Raw genomic sequence first — 15,778 nt, forward strand, 5'->3', positions numbered from 1 at the left:
AACAGCTGATTTATTTGCTATGCATCATATCTCACAAAATCTGCATGGCTCACAGGAGAAAAGATTTACATGGCTTTTACAGTACTCAATTTTCTTCCATTTTCCATGTAATTTTTTAATGCATTTTAATCCTAATAACCTCACCATTGATATTTCTCATCACAGAATACTGATACTACTGGTAAACAAAAAAAATATAGATACTTGTGGCTTATTGCATAATATTACTTAATATTAAACCCCTATAAATTAATGGGGTATTTTTTTGCTTTTCCAGGATCTTCATAGTAATAATTCTTTAAAATTATTTGCCTAGTTATTTACAGAACAGATTATCTTGTTGTATGCTAACACGTAAAAATTCTAATTAACTTTTATAATTTAAAAAACATTACTCAAGATTCTTTCTATTTGTGACAATTTTAATAGCGTAATTCTGTCATTTCTCCCCAACATAAGGTACATCATCAGAAATACTTTTATGAAATGCTAACATCTTCAATGAAATGCAGTCTGGGCAGACTGTTCTACCACATTACTCAAAATTTAAAATATTATTGCACTTTGACTTAATGCATTACTGTAATTCAGTAATGATACTTTAGTTAAACTTTAATAAGAACTTAAGAATTGGCACTTAATAAAGGTTCTTTCCGCATGAGAGAATATTCCATATAATTTAGGAATCTAAGAATAGATTAAACTGAATTCTAGCATTATCAGCACTAATTTTTGAATGATTAGTACTGCTTAAAAAGTAGATATTACAGTACTTTGACATGTCTCAAATTTATTAGTGGTAGCAATTAACTCATCTGCAATCCACCAAGAGACTGCATCATCCTAAAGAAATTGCACCATAAATACCTGGCCAAATGATGGTCTTTTCATGGATAATAATTCTAGAATCAGATATTTAGACCTTTAAGATCATCAAGTAAAACAGTTAAACCAACACTGCCCAGTCCACCATTAAACCATGTCCTTAAACATCACATCTACACATCTGAACACCTCTGGGGATGCTGACTCCAACACCACCCTGGGCAGTGCCTTCCAGTGCTTGACATTGGAACAATGTCCAATTCTTCTCACATTAGTCAGGAAAAAAAAAAAAAAAATAAAAATAAAAAGCCAAAGAGAGTGTTTCTCCGTGATAAGCAAGAGGGGAGAAATGATGACAACAGATATGGAGAAGGCTGAGGTACTTCAGTGAGTTCTGTGCCTCAGTCTTCACTGTCACCCTTCCCTTTTCTCTCAAGTCCTCGATCCTCCACATGGGATTTGAGGGAGAGAGGTCACTCACACTGTAAATAAAGTGCAAGTTCAAGACCACTTGATGAAACTGAAAAGTCACAAGTCTATGGGGCCTGATGACATACATCCCAGGATCATAAAGAAACTAGCTGATGTTGTTGCCAGGTCACTCTCCATCACCCGAAAAGTCCTTCCTATAGGAAGGAGGAAAACATTGCTCCTGAGAGAAAGGAAGATCCAGGGAACTACAGACCCGTGATCTTCAGCTCTGTTTACCCTCCAGCAGATCGACACTCCTGTCCAACTTGGTGTCATCTGCAAACTGACCAAGGGCACACTCAAACCCCTTGTCCAGACTATTGATAAAGATATTAAACAAAATAGAACAAAATAGAAAGGATAGAATGATTAAAAAACCTATTAAAAAATAGAAGGTCAGATAATCTATCCTCTGAAGGAAAAATCTAAAGGGGAATTAGTTAGAAAAATCTGTAAATCTTAGAAAAAATGTATGTTCAGTTCAAAGTTTTGCAATTGCTAATATTAATGAGGTAAAATTAGGACACAAAAAGAGGCAAAACTTGGGTTTAGTGTACTCAAACCTAATTCTTGATATCATTCTTATGGTGAATAATGGAAAACTACAATATGTAAAATTGTTTTAATACATTTCCAATAAATATACTGCAGGGAATATAACTCTAAAGAATTCTAATTTTGTTATTCTTTTGTTTTATGATTAAATATATTTTGTACTTAACTTGTATCACATTTTTATTTGTGTTTCAATTATTAACTCATTTGAACTAATTATAATATCAAGTAATTGCTGAAAGGTTAGTATACTTAAAATTAACAGCTAAATATTATTTGGCTACAAAAATATTTTCTAAATAGCAGATAATCCCTTACATGTAAATTATGGTTTTTAACCATTAGATCACTTTTTTTTAAATAAACTTGACTCAAATTTGAAAAAGTAAATGGAATGTACTTTAAAAGACATTCATTTCTTCTATATGATACTGATTTATTTAGACTAGAATTAGAATTATATAAAATGATGAATTAGAAGGCCTAATTAAAGTGTTCTGCATATTTTAAGTGACTGTGGAACAAACACAATCGCTGACTTATAGCATTGTCTTGAAAATTTTACAAACTAATAAAATTCTGAATTTGTCTTCTTGAGACAATTGTTAGTATTGTTGCCACACGATAAGTATTTGAGAAATATGTATTTTGAAGTTAATCAACAATTATTAAGAATATTATATATCTATATAAATGGGCTCACACATTCTAGAAAAATGTCCATGAAGGATAAAAATCTATTCAATACCCAATGCTGGTTTGCAATATGTGATTTAGGTAACACTCTATTCAGCCTTTCTCTGTAGTAATTTTCTTCATTATGTTAACTTGCTCTTCGGAGTTATCTATAACAGTCAATTAGCAAATTAAGCTCAGGATGTTATATACATCTTTTGTCATGCAAACCTTACCAGGAGACTGCAAAATTTGTGCACAATTTGTCCATATATCTATTTTCAATTATGTTCTTATACACTTTTAATTTGAGAACACACAAAGGGAGTGCAATAGTTCCTAAAATTTACATGTCTACATATAAGTGTCCACACGATGCGTTTTAAACTTCTGATTTCAGCTCATCTTTTTCTTTTGTGATATCTAGGTCATCTCTTTCTGACTTCAGAACAGTAAACTTGTAGCAATATATTTAAACTGTCATCTTAAGTAATTTTAGAAGATCAGTTAGTTTTTTTTCACATTTACCTGATTCTAATATTTACTTAATCTTATCAAAACACATTAATGACATCTTTCAATGAACACAAACTGTAAATGATAAAGACTTACACTTGAAGTACAGTTTTAGGATCACCCACTTCTCCTCCATCACCAATTGTCAGTGTGTCATAGCCAATCTCCAGATCAAATTCTTCAAAATTTATCTGAATAACCTACAAAATAAAATACGTAAATATATTTTAGAAATAAATAAATGTACTTGAGAGATGAGTCTGTAAATTAAGCTTTTCAGCAGTGTAAACCCAAAAGTGATCTTCCAATTAATAATTTCATGTAAGTTTAGCATCTGTCACAATAAATTAGTGTAATTGACCCTAAGTTTCTGGTTCATGAAATGGGAATTATAATAACTTTTAGGTATCATCACTCTGCCGACCTCTCAAAGCACCATGATTTTACTTATTTATGTAGTTGTTACATGTTTATTACAGTTGTGGGTGATCACTTTACATTTTGATTACTATATATTCAAAGGACAAGATAACGAATTGCATTTTGTGCAATTTCACTGTCTTAAAATACCTACTAAATAATTGTACATCACTGAGTAAATGCAGTGCAGGTTAAGAATAGAATTTATTCCTGACATCTATAATCTGGCTCAAGTAGGATAAAGAGGCATCAAAGGTAAAAGTAATTTTCTTAATTCATGAAGTTATGTGAAATACAACTATCAGAATCATGGCCATTTTTAATATCCTGTAAATTAAATTGCTCTGTGCATATTTCTGTTGAAGGATCAAAATTTCAGCACCATTTTAAGAAAATAATGCATTTTTTACAAGAGAAGAGAAGAAAAAAAGAAAAGAAAAAGAAAAGAAAAGAAAAGAAAAGAAAAGAAAAGAAAAGAAAAGAAAAGAAAAGAAAAGAAAAGAAAAGAAAAGAAAAGAAAAGAAAAAAAGAAAAGAAAAGAAAAGAAAAGAAAAGAAAAGAAAAGAAAAGAAAAGAAAAGAAAAGAAAAGAAAAGAAAAGAAAAGAAAAGAAAAGAAAAGAAAAGAAAAGAAAAGAAAAGAAAAGAAAAGAAAAGAAAAGAGCATACTGTTTCCACCCATATATTAATCATGGTAACTCTTTCTTTAGTTCTTCAAAATTTCATATGGATAAAAATAACAGAATACTTTTACATAAGAATTTTAGTACTGCAATAAATCATCTTTTATTATAGTTCTACTTGAGAACTGAGAGCATTTGTCTAAAGATGTGGATGCCATTCTGATGGATTATTATCATGTCCTTGAAATCTCGGTGCCTTTGTTACACTGGGGTTCTGGTAACTGAAGGACAGGTTTCTATGAGCAAGCACCAGTACAGGCAAGTAGGAAAACTGACAAATATTCTAAAGATTGCAATTTGTTCCAAAAGGAGGAGAAACACTTTCCTTCACAGGTGTGAGAGGTGATATAAATACACTGAAGAAGAGCCAGTTGGGAATATTCACATATATAAACACGTGTGTGTACATGTACATGTGTGTACATGCATTTGTGCCAATACCCCAGGGACTGCAGTCAAGTACAGAGAGTTAAGAGGGCACAGATGGAAAGGACATGGAAAATCGTGTAGGCAAGCAGCTGATTTGCTTTAATTGAGTAAAGAGGAGAAAAGCACACATAAATCTTCTTAATCTCTTATTTTTTTAAAAAAATCTGGATATCTTGTGCTGTTCTAGCCACAAAATTTGTAACACTAGACATAAGAATTTAAACTGGAATCCATAACTGCATTTGAGGCTGACACATATTTCACTCAGTATTTAGGAAACCAACCAACGAAAAATAAAAACTAAAACCCCCCAAACCAACCAAATGAAAGAGCCATTATTTTTGGTCCACTTTTAAATTCTGTGCAACTAGATGCACAGTTACATCAGAACAGAAGACTTTGCAATAAAACATGGGCAAATAATGTTAATACTGAATTCAACTTGAAAGTATATTTCACTTATTAACAGTAAAATCAATTTTGAAATAATATGGAACAAAACCATTGATACTGTGCACATAAGAAGAAGAAAAGGAGGATAGTATAAAAATTATATAACTAATTCATTATCAGAAATCTTAATCCTGTTTTCTATTAAACACAAGAAGAAATCTAATCTCATTATCAGATTTTTTTGGCAAGTGCAATAGTAATATTTTAAAAATTAATAGCCTTCTAGATACTTTATATTGGTTGAGTATCACCAAATTGATACAAGGCATCTGCCACTGTAATTGAAGTATTTGTCTTCATAGGGTGTGTCAAAAAAGTAGAACAGATTTTCCTTAGGACAATCAACATTATCCCATGTGATGTGCATTTCATCAAAGGATTAGATAATTGTCAAAGGAAATATAAGTTTCAAGGTATGCTTTTTTACATTAGGAATGACAAAGGCTTTCTTTATTTCACTGCAGAAAAGTAAGATCTATGTCATTCTTTTTTAACAATGCTCACAAATAAAAACTAAGAGAACTCCTGGAAAAAATATTTGTCTCATTAAGGAATATTGTGGAAAATGAAAAAATAATCAAAATTGATGTTTTTCAAACATAGACTTCAGCTTCAACCTTTGCACTAGGCTTCAGCTTCAATCTTTCCACTTGTCTCTAATGAATCTCCAAATTATTGATGATTCTGTTCTACTCTGGCTGCTCTGATGTAATCTCACTTTTCTACAATCTGAAACTATTTTCTGTGATAAAGAGAGGGGTTATTTTAAATTTTTAATCAAAAGAGATGCACATTTAAAAAGGTTGTAATTTCTTTTTTCTTCATTAATATTTTTCAGACAGTCTAATTACAAGATTTTTGTCTCACTCTCTTTGTAACTCACCTAAAACTGTGATAATGGGATAGGTTTGACATAAAAAACTAGTTCTATAAAGCCAGAGTTGTCAACATCCAACAGGAATTTAATTTACTACACATGTACTATACAAGCCTTTACATGTTCCTACTGTAAAAGTAAAACCTGTATACTTCTTGCAAACTCATCCTTTGACATGCAAAGTAAAGACATAATGTACAATATAAAATGTACTTCAAATCCTTCCAAATATGCCAATAAGCAAGAAAATAAGTAGTCTAAGGCTATATTTTCAGAGTCCTTGTTTTGCATTAGTTTTAGTTTGATAACACTCAAAGCCTGTTGGACTTGCATTGCTTATTATATTTACTATTCCCTTTAGAATACTGAAAAAAGTTTTTTTATGATATCAGCATTTAAAGTTGATTTTGATGGAACCTTTCTAAATAAAAATTGAAATTTGGGTAAGATGAGAAAATAACTTAAAGCTTTTTAATAAACTTTCCAAAAATTCTGTTTTCACCAGTTATCTGACAGTGTCTCTGTTCATTTTTCTGAAAATTCTTTAAATGACAAACCAAAGTTGGGTGCCATCTTTGAATCAGTTTAATATTAGAGTAAGACCTTAGAGTAATTCTACTTTTCAGTCTGTTGTTTATGGAAACAAACACTTCAGGGAAAACTGCGATTATTTATTGCGATATTCTACATATTTTTAAATCAGACTAGCATTACTAAAGTGTGTTACTGTACTAGTTAGCAGATGCATGGCAACCATAAGTGCAGGGGCAAGTATTTTTCTTTATCTATACATTCCAGTAAAGTCTATTTTTCCAGTTTCCCAGAGCAAGATTAAAGCATTAATATAAATGAAATAAGATCCATGGGTTTTATTGATGCATGCAAACATTGATAATGCTATAATAGATTTCTGCATTTATTGCATTTATCCACTGCCCACAATCTCTTTCAAAGCTGAATAGAGGAAATGCGGAACCACAAAATATTTTCAAATGACATGGTATAACATCAAGGGACAATATTTTGAATAAAAATATTTCATCAATGATATGCCTGAGCTATAAGATTCTTGATAATGGGATTAAAGGTTGGTTCTGGAAGGCAAAAGAAGAAAATTTCAAAGATTCCATCTCAGACAGTTTGCCACCAGTCTTGAGCTATCATTTCACTCGTAATGAATCAACTAATGATATCAGATATGTATCTGTATAGCTTCAGAGTTGAGAATGTCTTTAAATTAGGCAATAATAATGATAATAATAATAATAATAATAATAATAATGACTATATTGTATTTTTTAGAAAGAGACACTCAGTAGTCCCTAAAGTTTTTTATATAATTTTTATAATATATTTTTATAATGCTTTTATAGTAACATTTGTGATAAATCCAGCAGGTATCAGACTGCTACAATTGTTCTGATATAGGCTAATAATATCTTGAATTTTGTTCCAGAGGATATTATTGAATACATCCCTATACACTACTTTGAAGAAAAAAGAATCTTGTGTTTTCTCTTTCTCCATGTACATACTATATTAAAAGAACAAATTGTTCAAAAATAAAATATGCTGACTCTTTATTCCCTAAAAAAATAATTAAAAATTAAAAATTAGCTAAATAGAAGGTAACAGTCTCTCTACATCCTGGACTCCTCTTGCTATTTATAAACCCAAAAGTAATGAACAAGTTTGAATGCCTGATTTAAATTGAAGTTATAAACCCAGACACAAATAGTAATCAGACGCAGTAACACTAATAAGTGCAGTCTCTAGAGGGAAAATAAAGTCCTATTTGAAAAATAATTTTCTGAAAATTGTAATTATTTACTTTGGTCTCCAATTATTTTGTAAGTCTCTACAGGGAAAAAAAAACAACCTATTTGAAAAATAATTTTCTGAAAATTATAATTATTTACTTTGGTCTCTAATTATTTCAAAGGAACCATTGGGAGCAGAGATCAAATTTCTAACAAAATTCAGTAGGTGTACCTTCTTTCTGTGCCTTGGAATATATCCTTTACAACCCACTCCTTGGGCAGAATACCAGCTCAGAAGTAAAATGGGAAAAGGTTTTATTGAATAGTTAATGACTGCCTTGAGAACTTCCTGTAGCTTTTCAGAGAAAGCACGCTCAGAAAGATGTACTCCAGACAACAGATTTTCCAGACAGTTGTTCAATATGTGTATGCAGTTCCTCATGAAATTATCTCCCTGAAGATTTTTTGAGCAAAGTAATGTTCCAGGTGAAGTACTCAACTTTTAAAAGTTTCAAAACATAGAAAGCAGAATGGTGTGTAATAGAGGCCAGTGGATGTTCCTCAGAACTGCTTCTGAAGGGGAAGAGTAAAGACACAAAGCTGCATGTACTTCTATACGGGCATCTGTTATCCCGAGTCTTCCAAAGTAAATGCAACTCTAAAAATATTTTCAGATGCACAGTTTTTTCACTCCATAAAATGGGACATTCTACCAGTAAAATAATCATGACGTTTCCAAAGGTGTAATGAACCTTATCTCCTTACAAGAGTAGTTAAGTATTAAGCTAAGATATAGCTTAAATGAGCTATATACTGGTTAATATTAAGGAATAAATATGAATTAAAACATCCTTCCAAGAATGTAGCGTATCTAAGAACTGTTGTGTAACATAAGAATAGCTTAATTGGTTAATTTGCAGTTACATATTCTAGAACAAAACATAATTCAAAATGAAACAGCCTAAATCATAGAGCACCTGTGTCCCTTCAAATTGAATTGAATCTTTGAATATCAGACAGGATGGGAAAGGTGAGGGGAAAGGCAGGAGAAAACTTGGAGATTCACAGAACATTAGAGAAATCAAAGCTAGAAGGTAAATGTTCATTATTATTACAAGGGATAAATTCTCACCAGTTGAAATGGATAGTCACTTTATTATTGAGTCCCCTTCTTGGAAATAGGATTCATCATACTTAAGTGTAGACATCTGCAGTGCAAACAACTATACTTGATGTAAGCTTCTTCACAAAAAGTGAAAAATCCTGCCTAGAGTGTAATCTATTTCATCAAAAGGTAGATAATTCACACTAGATCAACCACATCTTAGAAATACCAAATACTGTGGTCTAGAAAATGAGATTAGGCATTTATATGTGGGTGTCTATACTGAGGACAACTGAAATGTACTAAATTTACATACATTTATATTATTATTATTATATAATTTAGAATCCTTTACTTTGGAGGAACAGTAGTTATAAACAAATGTATATACCTACCTTGTTCTGAGAACAAATACATTAAATTAACAGCATAAAGATATGATATTTTTATTTTTCATCTTATAGTTTTCTGCTTGCATAGAAGCATGACATATTTTGCTGACTTGCATTCACAATAGGAGTTTCTGAGATTGATTATTCAGAGCAATATAGCATTCTGCAATACTTTCAATAATTCCACAAAGGGGAATGAATGAGTGTAAATAAATCATTAAACAAACACATTTTCTTTTACTGAAGGCTCTGTTTATAATGTTCCCAACAATAAAAACTGTTAGATAACTTTTGTCTTGGGAGACAGATTATTAACCTCTAGGCAATTATTTCAGATTGGATTAACATTTTTTTCTCACATTAAATATCTTAATATTTACAAATGCTGTCTCACTCTACTTCCAAAAATTACAAGTAGTTGTACTTAATTTTAAGTTAATTTTACTTATTTTTATTAAGCTACTGCAAAAGAAGATAAAATTTTTTATCTAGACATTGAAGGAAGCAGCTCATTAGTAATTAATTTTAACATGGTGTAGAAATAGCATTTGTACCTAGAAGATAGCAAGAGAAGAGATGTTAAAACTTGAACATTCTGGGAACATCTCTAGTGTCAGGATATTGGTTATTGGTCTATGAAATCTCTATTTCTACAGACTTTATCTTGCAAAACCCATGTATGAATGACCCTAACATACTAGCAACAGCAAGAAATCCACCTCACTGAAAAATATTCACAGGATACCTATTTTCTCCATTTTTCACTGTTTACTCTAGGCAGAAAAAAGCTACTTAAAAACTCCTAATGACGTCTGGTTGCCTTTGCCACTTGTAGAAGTGAAATTAGGCAAGGAGAAGAAAACACATCCTGTTTGTATCTGAGTGTCCTCATACGCCCTCAGGATGGTTAATTGCTTTTGTGCTGAGAATTTCTGAATACAGGGAAGCAAACGATAGGCATTTACATCTGATGGTACAAGATAAGGAAATGCCACTGTCTGATTGATCAGCCTTATCACCATAATTTTCCATAGAATCACATAAAAAATAATTGTGTTATCATACATTTGATTACAGAATAATAATTTCAGAAGGAAAATATATTGAATAAATAATTTATTATAAGACTTAGCTATCATTTTATTTAAGATTACTGCTACCATGGATCAGCTAATCCTGGAAAATTAAGGAGAAGAAAATCATCAGGAGTAGTCAGCATGGCTTTACCAAGGAGAAGTCATGCTTGACAAACTTTGAAAGACTTCTATAATTAAATTACTTGTCTGGTGGCCAGGAGAAAAGCAGTGGATATTGTCTACCTGGGCTTCAGATGACCTTTGGCATTGTCAAGATATTAACAGACAAGCTGTTGATGTGTGGGCTCCATAGACAGCAAGGTGGATTGAAAACAGGATGAAAGTCTGGGCCTAGAGGATGGTTATCAGTGACACAGTCTGGTTAGGGGCCAGTAACTCATGTTGTATCTCAGGTCAATATTGGGACAAGTCTTTAACATCTTTTTAGGTTATCTGGATGACGGGGCAGACTTTACTCTCAGCAAGCTTGCCACAACAGTGAGAAGGGATTAGGGGTTAATAGGCCAGAGGGTCATGTTGCCAGAAGAGGGACATCAGGAGAGAAATGGACCATTAAGAACTTCATGAAGTTCAACAAAGGAGAGTTCAGAGTCAAATCCCCAGGGACGAATTATCCCACATATATAGTAGGTGCCATCCAGCTGAAAAGCTGCTTTGCAGTATTGCAAGAATTGCAGATTTTTAATTTTTTTTTTTCTTTCCACTTTCATAGATATGGAGATGAAGATGCTCTAGATAGCCTGAGAGGAAGTATGACTGGCCAGGATCATTATAAAGAAATAGCAATAGGTATAAGCAGGAAAAAAATCAACTAATTTATAAGAGCACATCGAAAAAAATCACACTCATTTTTCCATCACAAAACTAAGCTCAGTGTCAGAGTTTACAAAAAGAAAAAAAATATTATTCTCAAATAGCAAAATTATTGCAATTATAACAACGGACTGAGGACTTCAAATTAACTTGTCCCTGCTTTAGTTCTTCCTTTCAGAAGTCATCCAGAAAGGATATCCTTGTACCCAGCATAGAAATTTTCTCTTTCTAATCCCACAGAGGGTAAATCATCTGTTCCAAAAGAAAGCAGAGAGGTCGCTAACTGATGTCACCCTAATCTGATGTGCAGCCACACATCCCGAAAGGAATGGAAACATGGGAATCATACTGTAACTTAAACCTCAGTGTAAATATTCAGTCTGTACTCTCAATGTGTATTGGGTTTACAAGGTAAGATTTCAGAGCAGAGATACTGCAGGGTGAGGAGAAGGTGGTGATTTAGATTTGTTCTTATTCTAACTATTCTATTCTGATTTGGCAGTTAATTTTATTAATTTCTTCAAGTTGAGTCTGCTTTACATATGAGAGTAACTAGTGAGTGATCTCCCTGTCCTTATCTTCATCTGTGAGCTTTTTCTTCATATTTTCTGCCCTGTCCTGTTGAGGAGGGAGCACTCCAGATGAGCCTAATAGGTATCTGGCAGCCAAGATTAGCACAGCATAGAATGGTACCAAGAGCTTTTGAAGGAGTCCCTTCATAGAAAACAGAGAAACAAACTAACAAACTACTATCAGCTCTATTTCCCACTATAATATCACAAAAAACTATATATTGAGCAGAACAATTTCCTTTAAAGATCACTCGCAAGAGCAACCAAGTGAACTCAACCATGGAAAAAATCGACATGTCCCTGTGCCAAAAATTCATCAAACAAAAAAGACTGAAGCATCTCAAATGCACACAGTGCAAGCACTGGAAATTTACTATCAAATCTCTTGGTCATTATATATATCTTTTTAAAAGTTCTAGCTTGGGTATGGATATTCATGATAAGCAAAATTAAGAAAAATGTTTGCATTTAGGATTGGTGGGAGACATAACTGAGACCCAATATAGAAATTTATAGAAAGTCAAACAGAACTAAAATTCAAATTTGACATCTAATTTTATATAAAGCTTTATCAAAAGGTGGAGTTAATAGCTCAAGGTACAGTAAATACAGGGAAGAACTAGAATCAAATATTGTTAATGGCTCAAAGAGAAATAATTGCTTTTGTTGTAGCTATTGCAATAAGCACAATCTCACCCATTCCTTATGGGTTGCTTATATTTTCAGTGTGAAACATCACTTTTATAGTCACAGATATGGAAGGGAAAAAAGTTTACAATAATTAATATAATGAACCTGTCCTCCTTTCATAATGAAGACTTAGAAAAGACTCAGAATGGAATGATAAGCCATTTATCCCTCCACAACTGCACATACCTACCTCCTGACTCCAAATTCTCTTATTCAACAATTTAGTCTGTTCCCTCACAGCCAAAGCTACTAACTTCCTGTCATAGGAATAGCTGGATTCCCCCACTATGCTCTTATTTTGCTGAGACAATCTCCCCTCTGTCCACATATATTTCTAAGATTTTTTAACTGTAGTATATAAGTGACTCAGATATTTTAACTGGATCAAAATGTACATGAACAATATGGAATAGTGTAGCCACGCTACAAAGCAATACATTGTGTTCTGACCAGAACTGAAATCTATTTACACTTTCTAGTTTCATGTAAGATAAAAATACATTATCTACTATTGATAAATACAAGAACAGCCTTTTTCAATCTGCATGGATGAAGAACACAATTATGGGTAAAATAGATAGTTTAGAGCGAGCTTAAGTAGGTTCATACTTTTCCATAATTTCACTGTAACACCCACAGTACAGCTTCACACTAGGCTTAGGAAAAGCCAAGTTTGAGGCATTTGCTTCCAAAAAGAGGCGCAGTGTGGTTTGTTCCAACAGGCCTGACCGAAAGAAACTTCATTAAATGAGTCTTTGAATTCATGCTGAAGGACCCTGCCTGCTTGAGATTTATACTGCTAACCTGATTAAATATGGATGGCAACTGGGTTTGAGCTTAACAGCAAGATTAGGAAATGATCCACAGTTTTGACATGGTTTACAATATAACACAGCTGAGGAAAATTAAAAATGAATACTCAGCACTTTGCTGAATTTTTTTGCTTATTTTCAGCTTGGTCTAAAAGCAAAAAACCTCAGAAATCTAAAGATGCTTTTTTTTTTATTTTGTAGGAAGAAAACAGCATGAGGAAGGAGGAAGGGAAGAATCAAATGTAAAAAAAAAAAAAAAAAGGCTATTTTAATACAAAGTGATTAAATGACAACCATATTTAATGTTATTTCAGTAATAGTTGCAAGTTATTCCCTCAGTATAATTCTCAAGACTTGCAGAAAATATCATATGAGGGGTTTCCCAGATACTTTGAATTATTTAAACAGTTTCCTAGATAGTAAAGGACTACAGCAACTAGAAAAAGATGCTATACATTTTCAGTAAACTCTGCCATTTCTACAAAATTCAGATTAATAATTTCCTAACAGACAATTGATATCCACATAAAAACCCAACAAACCAAATGAACCAAAGACTCCAGAAACAAAAAACTTTAGCAAAAATAATAATAAAAAAACCCTAAAGCCAAAATCAAAAGTCAGCTATCTCCCAGCTCTCAAGCATGTCATTCTTGATTTCAAAATTATTTCAAAATTCAATAGATAAAAGGATAAGAATGTGAACACTGTCAAACTTTCAAAAGCCTATATTCTAAAGAATACATTTTAAATAATGTATTTATGCAAGCAGTAAGGAGACTTTAATGATTGAAATACTCTCAAGATAAAATGTAGAATATGGTTGTGACAAACAAAAGATAACATAGAGGTAAAAATAATTTTTTTTTCAGATTCCTGTCATATAAAATTAACAGAACCAGGACCTAGTTTTCTGATCCACCTAAATTTAGCAGTTAGCTCACATATTTTATTTCTTCTTACAATTCTAAAAACAAACCAGCTTGATTTTTTTTTTAAAGGAACCCTTTTGCCTATTTTTCTCCTTCTTGATGCTTGGTGATGAATGATATGTGGTGTGAATGTGGTTGAGATCTGTCAGAAAGTCTGTCATTCTAGCACTGACATTTTCCACAGTGTTTCTGTCACCGTGGATTAGAAAAAAATCAGCAAGTATAATTCATAAGACTTGAACTCTGGTTAACTTTAGCCCTAATTCAGATTTCACTGGTATTTTAGCCTGGCATAAATTTAAAATTCATCATTTTATAGTCTTTTTATTATTATTATTATTATTATTATTAATAATAATAATAAAACAATGAAAGGAAAATAGAGTTTAACTTTTTTAAAGAAATAAGAGAAAAGAAATACAAAAATGCACTAGGGAGGAGATGGGAGTTAAATCTTGAAAACACAAAGATTTACTACTCAAAATGTAAATACAAAATTATCCCATTACCTAATGTTAAAACAAATTATTGGCAATACATATCATGGTCTAGACCCTAACCTATGAGTTTATGCAAAATCCACATGGTATTCAGGTATCATTTCCCTTACTAGATGTGAGAGATGTAATGAAATGGAGTCTAAACTGAGAAATTCTTGTAATCATTTCTGTTCAGATATTCATAAGAACTTTTTCAAGGGACCCAAGGATTAATAATATGTGCATCACAGTGAAGGACAAGTAAAAAAATTTAAATTTTGTTGCTTCTTCAGACTTCCACAGAAAGATATGATTTTCATGAAAGTTCTTTCAGGTAGATCCCTGCCATTATAGCTCTGCTATTTTTGATCAACAAAGCTTTTGTTGATTCCAGAGCAGCCATGGATAAAAGTGGCAAGAATCACTTCATTGGTCTATATAAAACACTATATGGAAACCATGGTAAAATAATCCAGAAATGGGAAAACTGCCCATAAATTTCCTCCCTCATATGATGTTGGAGAAGCCTTACATGTGTAGGTGCTGACTCTTCACAGGGAATTTCAACCACCCCTCCTAAGAGGGCAATAAAGCAAGATACAAAGCATCAAGAAGGTTTAAAGAATATGTTGATATGGTACCACACAGGTAGCCATAGATATTTCACTATTGCAAAGTTATGTAACAATTGCCTATATTTCTTTCTTCACTGAATCACTACTCAGAGCTTTGTACATCATAGATTATAATTATTCTAATCATAATATTAATTATTGAAAAATTAGTTGCTTTTTGATCCAGAGAACAGGATCCTGATATAAGAAAAAGAATGCAAAAAATGTGCACAAGAACAATGAAAATATGGAGATCTCACCAATAACATCAAATGTGTCAGTGCACCTTCACTAATGAGTTTTATTTTTTACTGCATCCACATGACTTTCCTTCCACAAACAATTTTTATTCTACTTTTCAATAGTAAATTCTCTGCCCTTTCTGGCCATGTTTGAGGTTTTTAGTTGTGGCCCTACTCCACTGTCAACAAGGCTGGGGCCTGAAAAGTCTATCTGATTAACTGTATGAGGCAAGAGACCAAATATAATGCAGTGCAAAGCTAAAGAGGCAGATAATTAACTGGGAAAACATTTCTTTCATATGTATGGTGCTGTTATCAAACTTCTTTCTGAAATCAGTTAGGGAGAAAATTAGCTAGATTCAGTCCTG

General features: G+C 32.3%; 1 protein-coding gene across 4 annotated transcripts in view; it reads right to left on the reverse strand.

Moving 5' to 3' along the window:
* CSMD3 (CUB and Sushi multiple domains 3) overlaps positions 1 to 15,778 on the reverse strand; it is a 587,774-nt gene that overhangs the window by 302,620 nt on the left and 269,376 nt on the right. For all 4 annotated transcript variants that reach the window (XM_088178475.1, XM_014870085.2, XM_088178481.1 and 1 more), the window contains one exon: positions 3,139 to 3,242. In XM_088178475.1, the coding sequence (XP_088034601.1) occupies positions 3,139 to 3,242 (104 nt within the window). The remainder of the gene's footprint in view (positions 1 to 3,138; positions 3,243 to 15,778) is intronic.

This window comes from Sturnus vulgaris, chromosome 1, assembly GCF_052056855.1.
Source record: "Sturnus vulgaris isolate bStuVul1 chromosome 1, bStuVul1.hap1, whole genome shotgun sequence".
Lineage (NCBI taxonomy): Eukaryota > Metazoa > Chordata > Aves > Passeriformes > Sturnidae > Sturnus > Sturnus vulgaris.